General features: G+C 58.5%; 1 protein-coding gene across 3 annotated transcripts in view; it reads left to right on the forward strand.

Annotated features, from left to right (window-relative positions):
- Nucleotides 1-14,167, forward strand: part of MPRIP (myosin phosphatase Rho interacting protein) — a 78,486-nt gene that overhangs the window by 26,438 nt on the left and 37,881 nt on the right. For all 3 annotated transcript variants that reach the window (XM_068422235.1, XM_068422234.1, XM_068422236.1), the window contains exons 4-5: nucleotides 8,430-8,581; nucleotides 10,844-10,928. In XM_068422235.1, the coding sequence (XP_068278336.1) occupies nucleotides 8,430-8,581; nucleotides 10,844-10,928 (237 nt within the window). The remainder of the gene's footprint in view (nucleotides 1-8,429; nucleotides 8,582-10,843; nucleotides 10,929-14,167) is intronic.

A 14,167-nucleotide genomic window follows, 5' to 3' on the forward strand; every position in this document is an offset into this window, starting at 1 on the left:
TCCTTGGATGGTTCTTACCTTGGCCATGCCCATCCTTGACGGTTCAGAGCAGACAAAAGCAGCAGCTCCCTCCAAAGCCCCTTCTCTCCTCCCAGATATCTAGTCTGGATCTTCCCAAGTCTCTCCACATGGTCTGATTTTGGGTGCCAGATGCAGTGGGGTGGCCTCGTACATCTCAGCCAGTGCCTGGTTTCTGTGCACTCTGCAGCACACCTCCATGCTGCGAGGGTGGTGGCACCTTGGGTGGCCCTTGGCCATGGTGGGAGTTGCCCCTAGGTCGGAGCAGTGCTGAACAGAAGACCTTGGGAGTCATCCCAGCAGCACTTGGTGCTGTAACTAACGTTGAAGCCCACATCAGCTGCAGTTATTGTCCCACTTTGCAAGAAGACCGGCTCCAAAATCGAGCAGTGAGGGAGCTTTGCCCTGGGTTCATTTCCTAAGGTTTTTCTCAAGACACTTAGATGTCTTTCACACCTTTTTGTAGCTACCGTAATGATCCTGAGCGAGGGCATTGCTCCTCTCACCAGTTTTTCTACCCAACTCTAGGCTCAAAAGTGAAAGGTCTCTGGAGAGTCAGTCCTGGTGTGACTGGTTAGTGGGGCCATCCTGGGCCCTTGGTTTGGCCTCAGCTTTCCAGCACAGCTGATGCCCAGGCAGATGCTCAAGCTGTTTCCCTCACCCCCATGAAGCAGAAATCCAGGTCCAGCTGCGGTTGAACAGGGCTTGGGTGGCTGGCCAGCGTGGGTGGAGATCATCCTGCCTCGATCCAAGCTTTCCACCTCCTGAGCTGTTTCCAGAGTTGGCATCACCGTGTCTGTGACCATCTCTGTGTGCGGGTGAGCTTACAAGTCCTGATGTGGGGATGTGGATTCTGATGTTTCAGTGAAGCCCTTTGCTTCTGGGGAGGGATGGGCAAGCTGGCGCGCAGGGAGGTGGTGGTGAGCGCCTGCACGTGTGTGCCTGGCAGCGTGCTGTGCAGAGACCACCTGGGACTCGTCTCCTACACCGAGGGGGTGGATAATACAATTGACAAGGCCAATTTGGAACAGTGCAATTTAAAATTCAGATATCAAGATGCAAATGAAGCCTGCCTTTCCTTCCCACCCCCAAAGGATTGCGTTTCCCTCTCCAGGCAACTCGCCTGGCATGGTCCCTGCACCAAGCTCCAGTCCTTCACTGCGTCTACCGTCCTGGTGCATGGTCTCGCTGGGCTTTTGCCATCAGGCTGATTACCATGACAACTCGCTTGAATGCTGCAGATAATTTGCTTCCCATTTGGCTGGGTAGCTGTTGTGCCTGCGCGTCGGGGAGCGGGGAGGATGCCATGCTGGCAGCTGCGAGCAGATGGGGTCGGATCTGTTATCGTGTATTCCTCCCACCCCTCTCCTAGGAGGGGAGGAGGACATTTTGCATTTTAAATGCATTTAAATCCCAGAGAGCAAGAGGGAAGAGTAACTCCTGGGTTTGCAGGGCTGTGAGATGGTGCCTTCAGCATGGCGGGCCTGGCAAGTGCCTTTGGTCCCCAAAGAGCTGGAATATGGGTTGAGCGGCTGCTCGAAGCTCTTTGTTTAATGCTTTTGCTTTGGTCCCCAAAGAGCTGAGATGGTGGCTCGGTGTGACCCCTCGAACCCCATCCTGGTGGACCTTGCTCTTGTTCCTGTGATGGTGCCGATGTTCTCTGCATCTTCTGTCCCTCTTCCCCTCCAGCAGCGTTGGACGCGGACCGTGCGTGTGCATGGGTGCAAGCTGCCCTGAAGGGCTCCCTGGATTTGGGGATGCTGCCGAGGACCCAGAGGGTCGGACCCCAGCGCCGAGGGAGGTTGCACCCACGTGGTGACCATCACCGGGTTTGCTGACCGTCCCTGCCCAGCGCGGGCGGTTGTGTCGGAGCAGGGTGCAGCCGCCCCTGTCGTGCAGGGACCCCTCGGAGGCCGTTCAGCAGGAAAGAGGTTAACAGGAAGGAGGCAGGCTAGGCGCTGGCTGCCAGCTCCCGACCCCGCTTTGGGGTGGGGAGCAGCTGGGAGCTGCAAGAGCAGCGTGAAAATGGCCATATAAGGCCAGGAGGAGCCGGCTCCATCCTCTGTGCAGCCCCGGCCGGGCTCGCTCCGCTCCGGCGCACGCTCCCCGGATGGGTGCCCATGGGGACGGGGCTGCGGATGGGACGTGTGGCCCCAAACCTGCTGCCTGGGCACCCCCAGGATGGGTGCTGCCCGTGCCTCGCTGGGGTGGCATGGGGTGGGAGAGGAGCTCGCGGGCAGCTCCCGGCCTCGCTCAGTGTTTAGACTCGCTGTCTGTGGATGTAAACACCGACTCTGCTTAAAAGTGGCCCCTGGCTGAACTCTCCTGCCCAGCTCCTGCGCTTCGCCCCCTCCCCAGACTGCTCCCGGGGAAGAAAATTCCTTCCCCCTGGCGAAAGTGGAGCTGATGTTGTTTTATCTCCTGGTAGAGGCTTGGGAGGGCTCTACAGAGGCCCGGCCTGCAGGGACAGGCGTGCGTGGGGCTTGCTAACCCATCCTCCCAGCCCACCTCCCCAGCTGGTTCCTTGGGGTGGGTGACCTGGAACCCACCTGGGTTTTGCTCCTCTGGCAAAACAAATTTCAGGAGCCGGTTGTCGATGCCTGTGATGAACAAGCAGGGACCAACGGTGGGGAAAGGTGTGCTGGGGCTGGGGAAAATGTTATGGCATTGGTGCAGCCAGGAGGGTGTTTCTGCATCGCTGGCTGCGCACCGGGGCAGGTGTCCTGTCCCCTCCTTGCGGTGGCACAGGGCGGCTTCTGGCTGGCTGGCGAATATCACTCCGTACAGCAGTGAGATTTGGGGGGTTCTTCCCGTTTCTTGCACAGGGGCACGAGGTGTGGCTTGATACCTCCATTGCATTCCCTTGCCCACCATAAAAACCTGCTTTTCTAGTTTCAACTACCTGAAAGGAGGTTGTGGTGAGGTGGGGTCGGTCTCTTCTCCCAGGTAGCCAGTGATAGGACGAGAGGAAACGGCCTCAAGTTGTGCCAGGGGAGGTTTAGATTGGAGATCAGGAAAAATTTCTTCACCAAAAGGGTTGTCAAGCACTGGAACAGGCTGCCCAGAGCAGTGGTGGAGTCACCATCCCTGGAGGGATTTAAAAGATGAGTAGATGTGGTGCTTAGGGTCATGGTTTAATGGTGGACTTGGTAGTGTTGGGTTAATGGTTGGACTTGATGATCTTAAAGGTCCTTTCCAACCAAAACGACTCTGTGATTCTATTGCCTGGTGCATGGCCTGAGCAAGCCAGAGGTTTCTCAGTGGCTTCACTGAGCAGTAGCTGCTGATACAGACAGGCTGCAGGTGGGAAAGGGGAGCTCAGGTGGCCGAGAACAGATCCCTGCCTCCTGCTTGGGTGGCACAGGGAGAGCAGGGAGCTGCCAGGGGGATGGGGGAGCGCTTCTGCTTGCAGGGAGGTGTGGGATGGAGGAGCACAACCTTCTGCTCCCCTTTGGTGGGTGACTGCTCCAGCCCATCCTTTTGCAGAGCCCGCAGAGGTCGTTTTCAAGAGCTTTTGTCTAACTTAATAAATCCAGGGTGCTCAGCCTGTTAGATGATCTATAAGGGTAATAAAATCTGCCGACCGCAGAGCTCCGGTCGCATTGTGGCCGTATCGATAGCCTCGTGCTTGGTGGCAGGAAGCCTAAAACACTCATTAAAGCCTGGCTGCTGTGCCAGCCCCGCTCGCCTGGCGCCTGGGCAGCTCGGGGCACCCCGTGGCCGCCCCACCGGCACCGGCAGCCCGAGCACCCTGGCAGCAGCACCCAGCAGAGCCAGCCCCAGTGCGTGCAGGGTGCATCCCCAGCTGGGATTTAGGGAGGCTGTGTGTAGCCTTGCACGGCTGAAAAGGGAGTCCCTGTGACTCTTCAAGAAGTTGATGCTTTCTCGCTGATGGCCTTGGGGTGGGAATGGTGGAGCGGCGCTGGCGTGGGCTCCCTGTGCCACGCTGCTGCCCTCGCCCAGGGCATGGTTGTCTCCACGTTGCCCTGATGCGCCCGTGGCGATGGGGCAGCGGAGTCTTGCTCCCTCCCATGCCACAGCCTGGCCAAGGTCCTGCCTGCATCCTGCCTCGAGCACAGCGATCGGCCGAGCCGGGGCACCGGGGATGGGTGAAGCTTGTAGCAAACACTGCAGCTGCCTTTGCGGAGTACCCAGGAGTGCTGCGAACGAGCAGCCGGCAGCCACCCTCATGAATATTTTAGCTTGGAGATTTAACATCTGTCAAGAAGCGTTTATGGAGGCAGCGTGGATGTGTCTTCCCCAGGTGCCGCAGGCTCGCTGCTGCTCCGGGGCAGCGCTGGGAGCCGGGGCAGAGCCGGGACAGAGCCTGAGCCCTTCCCGTGCAGCGTTGGGACGGCAGAGCCACGATCTCCCCCCCGGGATGGGATGGCCCGGCCCCGGTGCCAAGGCAACCAGCCCGCCATGCGAGATAGACAAATGGTTGTGGGTTGGTTTTTTTTTTTCTTCCCCTCCTGGTTCTTGGCAGAAAGTAAAATGTCCCTTTTGTTTGGTTTCCTCCTCCCCGCTGCCCCATCGCCTTTCTTTAAAGGTTGTGTTCCAGATTTCATCAACCCACGTTGTGTAATAGCCCTGGAGAACGGCATGGGCATTGGCCGTGTCCCACCAAGGCCGTGGCAGAGATGCTCCTCGGGAGCTTGACCACGGGGTTACCTGCTCAGAAAACATCTTGTGTACGGTTCCTCAGCGAAGCTCTATTGTATTCTGGATCAAGCTCCTACAATGCACACGTTAGAAATGATGGGGAAGGTACTTGCAGAAAAATCAGAAATTTTTGAGTCTAGATAATCCTGTATTTCTACCTCAGCCCTGCAAAACCATATGGAAATGAGGGACTCTTGCAGATAAACCCTGTTGACTTACAGCATCAGCCCCTGCGCCTGGGAGTTCACGGCCCACAGAGCATCCAGCACCGTGCATCCTCCTGCCACAGCACCTGGGTCTCCCCAGTAATGCCCCGCTTGGGATTTCTTCCTTCGGGCTTGTAAGAGGTCCCCATTCCTTCTTTCCCTCCTTTCCACTGTCCAAGGTGGGGGATGCTGCAGTTGCTGGGCTCTGCATCCTAAGAGCATCCATCCAAATGTCCCTGCATCTCGTCCAGAGGCTGCTGGGGCTGTGGTTGTGGAGAGCACGGCGTGCTCTCCCAGGAAGGGAGAGGAGGAGGAGGAGAGCGTACTATAGGCTTTGTGTAGCGTGGAGGGAGACGCTGCGAGCACGTGTGTGTGTGTAAATATGGATCTGTCATACCAGAGGGAAACAGCAACGCGATTGTTTCTTGGCTCCGGTTCCTCTGCTGATACTGGCAGCGTGGAGAGCTGTAGCTGCTCATATGGTGTGGGTGCTGCCTTCCCCGCGCCGGCACATGGCGTGGGGCTGCTCCGGGGGCTGCTCGCTGGGCTGGAGGCCTTCGGTGGCACCAAGGAGAGCTGCTGCTCGTGGTGGTGCCCGTAACAGTGTCTTCTGCTGGTGCACCCTGCTGTGCTTGCAGGACCAGAGCCGGCGCTGAGCCTGAGCGTCCACTCCTGCCTCACCTGGACGCGAAGCCTCCCTGTGGCCCCGGGGTTTGATGCTGAGTTCGACCTTGTATCAAAGCATCTGCTCTTCAAAGGGCTGGTTGAAGTCCCAGCCTTGTTATTGTTTTGGCGTCTCTGCCCTGTAACACCTCCCTGCGTTGGCATTTATTTATTCCCTTCCAACTGCCGGAGCCACGCAGTCCTCACCTGGCCTGGGACCAGCCCGGGGACCAGCTCTGCTCATCCTCCCCCAGGGATCCCCAGCCCTGAAGAACCCCCCAGTGCAGAACAGGGTGCGCAGAGGCGGGGAAGGGGTCCGTGTGTCCTTGTCCCGTGCTGCAGAGCCTCTCCCATCTCCCCTGCTCCCACACCACCGCCCCGCAGCTCCGGCACACGAGGGCTGTCCCTGTTCTCCTGGTTCCTTGGGGAGAGCAGCCGTGTGCCATCGCCGTCCCCTCCGATGGGGATCCCCAGCCGTTTCTGAGGTGCTCCCGGGGCGCGGGGCTGTCTGAGCCCCGTCCTTTTCCTCGGTGGAGTTGGTGTGTGTGCCACGCGCGTTTCCACCTGGCACCACTTGCATTTCGCTCCGCTTCAAAGTGCCTGCGCTGCCTCCAAGGGAGGAAATAAATGGTGTGAAGGAATTTACGTCCTGAGTGACTGAGGCTGCTGGTCCATCAGGTTTTAGCTGCTGCTGCGGGGTGGAGGGCTCGTCCCTGGTGCCCATCCTGTCCCTGGCTGCAGGTACGAGGGGTGCCATCCCAGCTTTGCTCGCAGCCCCTCTCCTGGTGTCCCCGTTCGGAGGCGCGGTGGTGGACGGGGACCCATGCGTCAGGCTGTGCGAGATGCCAACGTTCACCCTCGCAAGGAGGGGTGTGCAGCAAAACCACTTCACAGGGCCAGCCCAGTGGCGTGGGGGCCCCAAACCGGCTCCTCCGCTCCGGGCACGCTTGGGTCGGGGCTGGGTGTGAGCAGCGGGGGAAGCCGCCCTGAACGCTGCCGTGGGGTTAAAGAGGGAGGAGAGCAGGCGGGCTTTGTCGTCTCCTCTTCTCCTTCTGTTCCAGCTCCCTGCCAAATCCCTGTGGGGCCTTCCAGGGAGTCGAGGGGTGCCTGTGGCAAGAGGGACGAGTGGCGCAGGGTCCCCGTGAGGGACTGGGGCTCCCTCCTGGAGCAGCCGTCATCCCCTTTTTTCCCTCCCGTCCTGGTTGCGTTCCCTGGTGCAAAAATGCTCTGGGTGGGGAAGGGGGTTGGACCCAGACCTTACGGTCCTGGAGGCCTTGGCTGTGCTGAAGGCCAGCGAGACAAAGACGTTTCTAAGACTCTACTTGGAGCAGGAGAAAGTTTTTCCGTTGGGTTTTTATAGCTCCCGGAAAGCGAGGTTTTATTTTTGTTGTCTAAGACAAAAAATCCTCTTAGGAGCCGACTGCCCGCGGTGGCTGTGCATGTGCCGTGCTCGGGGTCTGGGCTCGGCTTCCCCTCCCTCCCTGCATCCCGTGGGGTTTGTGGATGCTCAGGCTGGTTTCCATGAAGGAACAGAGGAGGTTTTCGTGTCCCTGATGTATGACTGGTCCCATTTGTGTGCCCGTGCTGGGCACTGGTGCTGCAACACCCGTGACGGCTCTGTGCCACCCCTGGGCTGTCGTAGGATGCTCCTGCCCAGGGACAGAGCTGCAGGGGAAGCCCTTTTCCAAGGGAAGGGGGCTATTTCCCGCAGCCCACAGATGGGTAAACGGGCAGCCCCGGGGGGCTAATCTGAATTTTCTGGGGTCGTAGGCTGGTGCCATCGAGCTCTCCCCAGTTGTTCTGTCTTTGCATGGTGCAGGCTGCTTTTGGAGGGGTTTTACTGGCAGGGGAGCTGGTTTCCATGGTAGAAATCTTAACAGCATCTGCCAAAAATCTGTCTCCCTGTTGACCTGGCCATCTGGAGGGTGCAAGGAGACTTTGGCAGGGCGAGGAGGTGGCCACAAGTTGCTTTAGGTGCTCCTTCAGTGCCGTTGGCAGCTCCGAGAGGTCCCTCTGCCTGGTCATTTATGCCCCAGGTGTGGGTTCACGCTGGGATGTGGGGGGGACGCCAGTGTCACCGAGCCTGGTGGGGCACAGGCAGGCTGAGGATCGAGGAGACATGGCGTTGCTGCTCGGAGAGGGAGAGCTGTGGGTGCCATGCAGTGGGAGCGGGTGGCTGCGCTGTAATCAGATGAGCCAGCGCCGCTCCAGATGGATCTGTCAGCTCTCGTCACTGCTGACACCCCTCTGGGTCCCTCTGCATCCCCTCGGTCCAGGGGCGCCACTGCCTGTCCCACTCCACTGTGTCTGCTTGGAGCAAGAGGGCCAGGAGGTGACACTGTGTTTGCAAAGCCCATCAGACAAACAAGGTCCCTTCCATGCTGCGATCCCTCCCTGGCAACCTCCAGGTTTTGTTCACTTTAACAGGAAAAACCTGGTGTGTGTCTGTAGTGCCTGAGCCATCCTGCCCTGAGGGCAGCGGGGCCTTGCTGCTTTGCCACCCCCGTCCCCAAGTGCCACCCCACCACCCCAGGTGGTTTGCAGCTGCAAACCCAAAGCCACCCACTCGCTGCCTTGATGTCCCTGTGCTGCAGCGGGGCAGCCATCCTCCCTGGGTGTTTGGCATAAGAGAAGCATCTTGCTGGCAGCAGTGGGCTGGGCTGGACTGGGCTGGCAGGAGTCGTGGCTGCTGGTCTGTGTCCCCGGGTGTGTGGCACAGGGATTTGTGTGGCACGGCACACGGATGGGTCTGAGCACTCGTGGGCAGAGCACCTAGGTGTGCAGGATCCTGGTGTCCACGAGGAGAAGTGTTAGGGCTCAACTCTGCACTCATCTGCTCTTCTCTCCTTAATCGTTACTCCTTTCTCCCTCCCCTCGCAGCCGACAACGCTCCCGCAGGGCACCATCAACATGAACCAGTGCACGGATGTGGTGGACGGGGAGAGCCGGACAGGGCAGAAATTCTCCTTGTGCATCCTGACGCCGGAGAAGGAGCACTTCATCCGGGCCGAGAACAAGGAGATCATCAGCGGGTGAGTGTAGGTCTGGGGCCGAGCCGCAGCGGGGCTCTTCCCTTAGCTGGGAGGAAGAGGAGTGTGGGTAGGACCTTGCCCAGGGCTGGGTGCTGTTGCAGTGTGTACCCAGGCTGATCCCCGGGTGACGATCACAGCCTGCTGCAGGGACAGTCCTGGGGGCCGGGTGTAGCTGCTGCCTCCTGGTCAGCTCCGCTCTTCTCTGCCTTTTTGGCAGGGATGGGGTTCCTTTGCCCTCCCCTGCCTGGCAGACCCCTGGAGCCGATGGGTGCTGGGGTGACCCCGTGGTGCTTTTAGGACAGCATCTGATGTGTGGTCCTGTCCCCACACCAGTGGCAGGTCCTGTAGTCCTGGGGCTGGTGTGGCTGACCCTGAGCACCATATGCCCTCTGGTCCTCGTCCATCCTGGGCAGACGTGGCCTCCTGGGGCCGCCCACTCTGCATTTACCCCGTCCCCATCCAGACTCACCTTCTCAGCGCCCACCTCGCCCCGCTCACTCCCCGTAGGCAGCCTGGCAGAGGGGACGGATGGAGCCCACCCCCCTGGTCCCAGCAGAGCATCTGACCTCCGAGGACGATGAAAATACCATCGTTCATAGGAGCAGCTGCTGCTGGGATGCAGTTGCTGAGCAATGCTAAAGATGAGGCCACTAAAATGAGCAAATCGTGGTAGATTCCCCAACTCCAGATATTGGATGGTGACCTAGAAACATCCCCATCCATCCATCGCTCACGTGCCGGCTTGCGTTGAAGCCAGCGCTAGTGAGGGTGCAGAGCCAGGGGAGAGCCGAGCTGCCGGCACGCAGCGATGGGCGGTGACGATGCTGCTGCTCACCTGCGAGCGCTTCCCACGTGGGATGGCTGGAGCTTGGTGCCTCCCTCCCAAAATTTGTTGACGTTTGAAACTAGAGCAGAAGGTTGAAGGGATCTCCCGCCTGCCTGCGCCCTGGCAGCAGAGTCAGCGCTTTCTGTTGAGGTGATTTCTGTTTCCAAACGTTTTCTTTGGTTGTGACTCCCCCCTATTCTGGTACATACTGGTTGAAATAGGCATTTTTCTACCAAGAGCTTGGGATTTTGATCAGATAGGTGTTTTCATGCGTTGAAACTTCCCTAATAGTGGTGGGCTTGCAGGGTCTGTGGAGCCAGGGTGCAGAGACATGGGGGAATGGTGACATGGGGGAGCCAGCTCCTCTCCTCCAGCCACGCCAGGAGCCACGGCTGTGCCCCCAAACACGGCCACCCCCCATGCCCTGCTCTCCTCTCCCTCTCCCCACGCTCCGGTTCACAGCTCAGCCTTTTGTTGCCGGTCCTGCCCGCCGCGCGGGAGGGAGAGGCATTGCAGAGCAAGGTGGGGCTGATTTATTGTTTATTGGCCCGGCGCTGGATTTTGAAGCAGCGCGTTTGCTCCTGACTGCACGCATTAATCATCCCAGAACGGTCTCGCTCTGGGTCCGAGCCAGGCGGGTTTCATTTGCAGTTGCAGCGCGACAGGAAGATTTCCCCGGCTGGGGGAGAATTTGTTTTACGTTCGTTGCATGCTTCTGGCATTTACTGCTTAACCAAAACCTGCTTGATGTGGTCATCTCGAAACACTTGACAGCAGCAGCGTGCGAAGTGGGGGCAACAGGAGAGGGCAGCAGGGACATCTGAAGCAGGACTGTTGCCCAGCGGTCCACAGATCCTCGTGGAGTTCACAGAGATGCAGGGGCAGGGCGTCAGGTCACCGTGGGAGGGCACAGGAGGGTCCCCCAAACAAGCAACTTGTGCAGGGGCTGGACTTCTCAACGCCAAGTTCGTGCTGCTCTTTCTTGGACAAAAGCGCTTTGTGTGCGGTGTGTGGGTGTTGGCATCGCTCAAGGGGGACGGTCCTGCTGGAGGCTCTGTCCCTCTCGGCTGTCTTTCAGGATCCTTGAATCCCTGTCCCATGTCAGCCTTGGCCATAGCCTCGCTCTTGTAGTGAGTGGGGTTTGAGCCAAAACACCCGGGGGTCACCCCTCCTCCCCTCCTGTCCTGCCTCATGTTTCCCCCAGGAGCTGGTTGGGATGATTTCTGGGTACGATTTACCACGTTGACCCTGACCAGGCTGGAGAAGCTGAGCTCTGTGTGCCTCCAGCTCGGGGTTGTGCTTATGGCCAAGTTACAAACCCTGGAAGGGGAAGGCTGGGGTTAGGGGTGAAATGCGTGGGGGGGAGCAGCTTTGGGGTGCGCAGCCTGGAACGCGAGCGTCGCTCCGTCCTCACCTTTCACTTTCTCTGCCTGCAGGTGGCTGGAGATGCTGATAGTCTATCCGAGGACAAACAAGCAGAATCAGAAGAAGAAGAGGAAGGTAGAGCCCCCAACTCCCCAGGTAACCCCAGGGGGACACACACTGTCACCCGATCCCCTTCCTCCCTCTTAGGGCCATGGCATTGCTCTGCTCCCAGGGAAGATCCCCCACAAACCAGCCCTCTGATGCTGCCTGCGTGGAGGGCGAGAGCTGGGGCGAGCCAGGGCAGCAAGACGGCGTGAATTAATTCCTGGTCATCACTTCCCAGGGTCACACGCTGCTGCTGCTGCTTTCCTGGCTGCTTTGGGGCCACGTTTCACCCCTCGGGTGCTGTCTTGTGGCACCAGCCCTGCACACGCTGTCCCAGGAGCCGTGTGGTCCCGTGGGGAACCGGGGAGAGGTGCTGGCTGTTCACGGGCCGTTTCGGCAGAAACAGGATGAAATTCCATCAGGCTTCAGTTACCCCCTTTGAGATGACCCCAGAGATAACGGGAATGAAAGGAAAATACTAAAGGCCAGGGCCAGGCTGGGAGCTCCGGGGGCCGGAGCTGGGCTCTCCAGGGACCCGGCGGTGGCTTCGTGCTCACTTTGACTATAAATGGTAAAAAGCGGGGCCGGCCGTGACTCACTCGTTCCTGCCGGGCTCCCGCGTGGCCGGAGTGGGGGAGAATCCCACAGATGGGGAACGCGACCCCGAGGCCACCCTCGTCCCTCGCCGGGGCTGAGAACAGCCGCGTCCCTGAGGCTGCCTGACCTCCGGGCGCGCGTCCCACCGCTGCGGGGGACCGGCTGGGAGGGCTCCTCCGGCCGAGCTGGGCTGTGGCACTGAGGGACTGAAAACAGCATCAGGGCTCCCCTGAGCCCCCCTGGTTTTCAGGTTCCCTTTGATGAAGTCCCCAGAGTGGTCCTGGTGCAAACTGGGCCACGGGTGGGTTTTGTATGGCGTTTGGTTGAATCAAGTTTCCACCACTCCACCGGACAAAGAGGTTCTGGGCAATGGAAAATTGGGGGGGAAAATGATGCTTTTTTGCACACCAAGCTGGAAGTCTGAGCCACCCCCTGCCAAGGGCTGGGGTCATCACAGCCCCTCGAGTGCTGGCTCTGGTGATGCTCCAGGGGAGATGCCTCCTCCCTTCATGGCCAAGAGCTGACGTGTTATGAGTTGCCCATCCTCAGGCCCCAGGGAGGGGGCTGCCACATTTAGGGCACTCCAACGAGCTGATGCAGCAGAGCAGGGATGCTCACCCCATCCCTGGAGCAACACTAAACCCGGGGTGGGTTCAAGAGGGGGACGGGGTGGAGAGGAGAAGGGACGCAGAGCCAGAAAAACATCATTCTGGGTTACATTTCATCACCATGGCAACTTCTTGGAAACCGTACAGGATCGGAGCTCCTGAGCACCAAATAAGGGAAGCAAGTGTGGGAAGGATGCTGGCTCCCCGTGGGCAGACGAGCTCCCCAGGTGCTTGGGGATGGGGTGAGCATGGAGCTTGGTGGCACTTTCCCTGTCTTGGCTTGGGGGGGACCACCCTGAGCTCTATCCCACTTGCTACCCTCCTTCCGCCCTCTCCATGCCATCACTCCCGGCCCCATGGCACCAGAAAAAGACTCAAATTCACTTTTGTAAAACCAACCTCCGTGTGGTACCTGCTGCCAGATGGATGCTGCGCCATGTCGGGCGCTCACGAGCAACCTGCAAAGGCAGAAGCAGCATCTTTCCTCCCTCTCTGGAATCGTGCCGATGCAGGAGTCTCGTCTGGGAAAGGAGAGAGGATGCTAGGGAGAAAATCAGCACCAAATCCCCCCTCTGTGAAATGGCTTCTCCTGAAGTTGGCTGCTGTTCAGCTCGCTCTCTGTGCGCCGGCGGAGAAAGCTTGATTTCTTTCTAAAGACGGCTGCCCGCTGATCCGGCAGCAGATCGTGTCTGAGAGCTGCTCGGGGAGGGATGGACACCTTTGTGATTTAAAAAAAAAATTAAAAACAGTGGATATTTCTGCTTTTTCTCAGTCCCACGTAGTTTTTTCCTGTCTGGGCTACAGCAGAGCTTGGCTGCAGCCAGGTGCTCCTGGGGCGTCAGGGCCATTTTCAGCTCCCCCCATCACTTTGCATCTTCCCCCTGCAAAATCACCGGGGGGGGAGCAATGCAGGCGAAGCTGGAATATCGCTCCAGCTGCAGATCTTTGGACAGGAGTTGTTGCGTGCAATCCTAGAGGTGTTTTCACCTTTGCTTTGCAAGCAGGTCGTGGTCTTAAGGGGAAAAAGGGCAGGTTTCTCCTGCAGCTTTTGCCACGCTCCGGCAGAGCGGTGCAGGCAGTGGGAGAGACTGGGCTTGCTGCCTTTGCCTGCCTGCTGTCCTGGGGAAACTGAGATAGGATTCAGGGCTGAAATCGGGGGTTTGAGGCATTACCTTCTGTTGCAGGATGGGTTTGCACAGGCTCGGGGAAGCTTGGACATACTTAGTGCAATGGGAGGCTGGTTTTGTCGATTTTGGTCCTTTTTGGAGCTGTTTGTACCTCTGGGCGACAAAGAGTTAATTTCTCTGCTTGCTTCTAGACTGCTTTTTGGCCCTCATATCGCTGTCTAATTAAGGAAGTATCTACAAATAATTATATGGGGGTGTGTGTAAGGAATATATAAAAATACATATCCTGAGCTGGTGATTAGCTTTAGGCTTTCAGCTGAACGAATGAGAGAGTGGGTGAGGTTGGAAGGGCCCTTGGAGATCGTCTGGTCCGACCCGCAGCATCCCCTCGAGCAGGGTGCCCGTGAACTCTGGATCGTTTACCTCCAACACTGCATTCCTTTAGAGTGAAATTTCCAAGGGTTTTTTTGTTTTTTTGTTTTTTTTCAAAAATTGAGGTCATTTGCTGCTCGTTGTGGTGGTGCAGGGAGCCAGGACCCGCTCCCTGGGAGGTCCCCAGCAAATGCCCATTTGGAGATGTGGGGCTAAAACCCACCGGTGGCTCTGCTGACGTGGGAGGGGGGACGAAGGGGATGCTCTTTGCAGCGTGTCCCCAGCCCGTGGATTCCCCCTGCTCCGTGGAAAGGGACCAAGCAGCCGGGAAACTTCCCACAATCTGAAGACTTTGGAGAGGGGTTAATTGTCATTGATTTATCGGTGGCTTTAAGGAAAATAATCTACTAATGCAGAAGCTGAATATGACAACAGCAAAACATCTGCTAGCGAACAAAGCCAAATCCTAAACGAGCTGTGAAAGCTGCTGCCCCTTCTGGAGCGTGCACCAAACCTGGGCTGCCCGGGCTGCGGCCACCAAGGTGGCATCATCATCTGATGGACTCCAGAGCCCCTCATTAGCTGG

This window comes from Nyctibius grandis, chromosome Z (genome assembly GCF_013368605.1).
Source record: "Nyctibius grandis isolate bNycGra1 chromosome Z, bNycGra1.pri, whole genome shotgun sequence".
Taxonomy (NCBI): domain Eukaryota; kingdom Metazoa; phylum Chordata; class Aves; order Nyctibiiformes; family Nyctibiidae; genus Nyctibius; species Nyctibius grandis.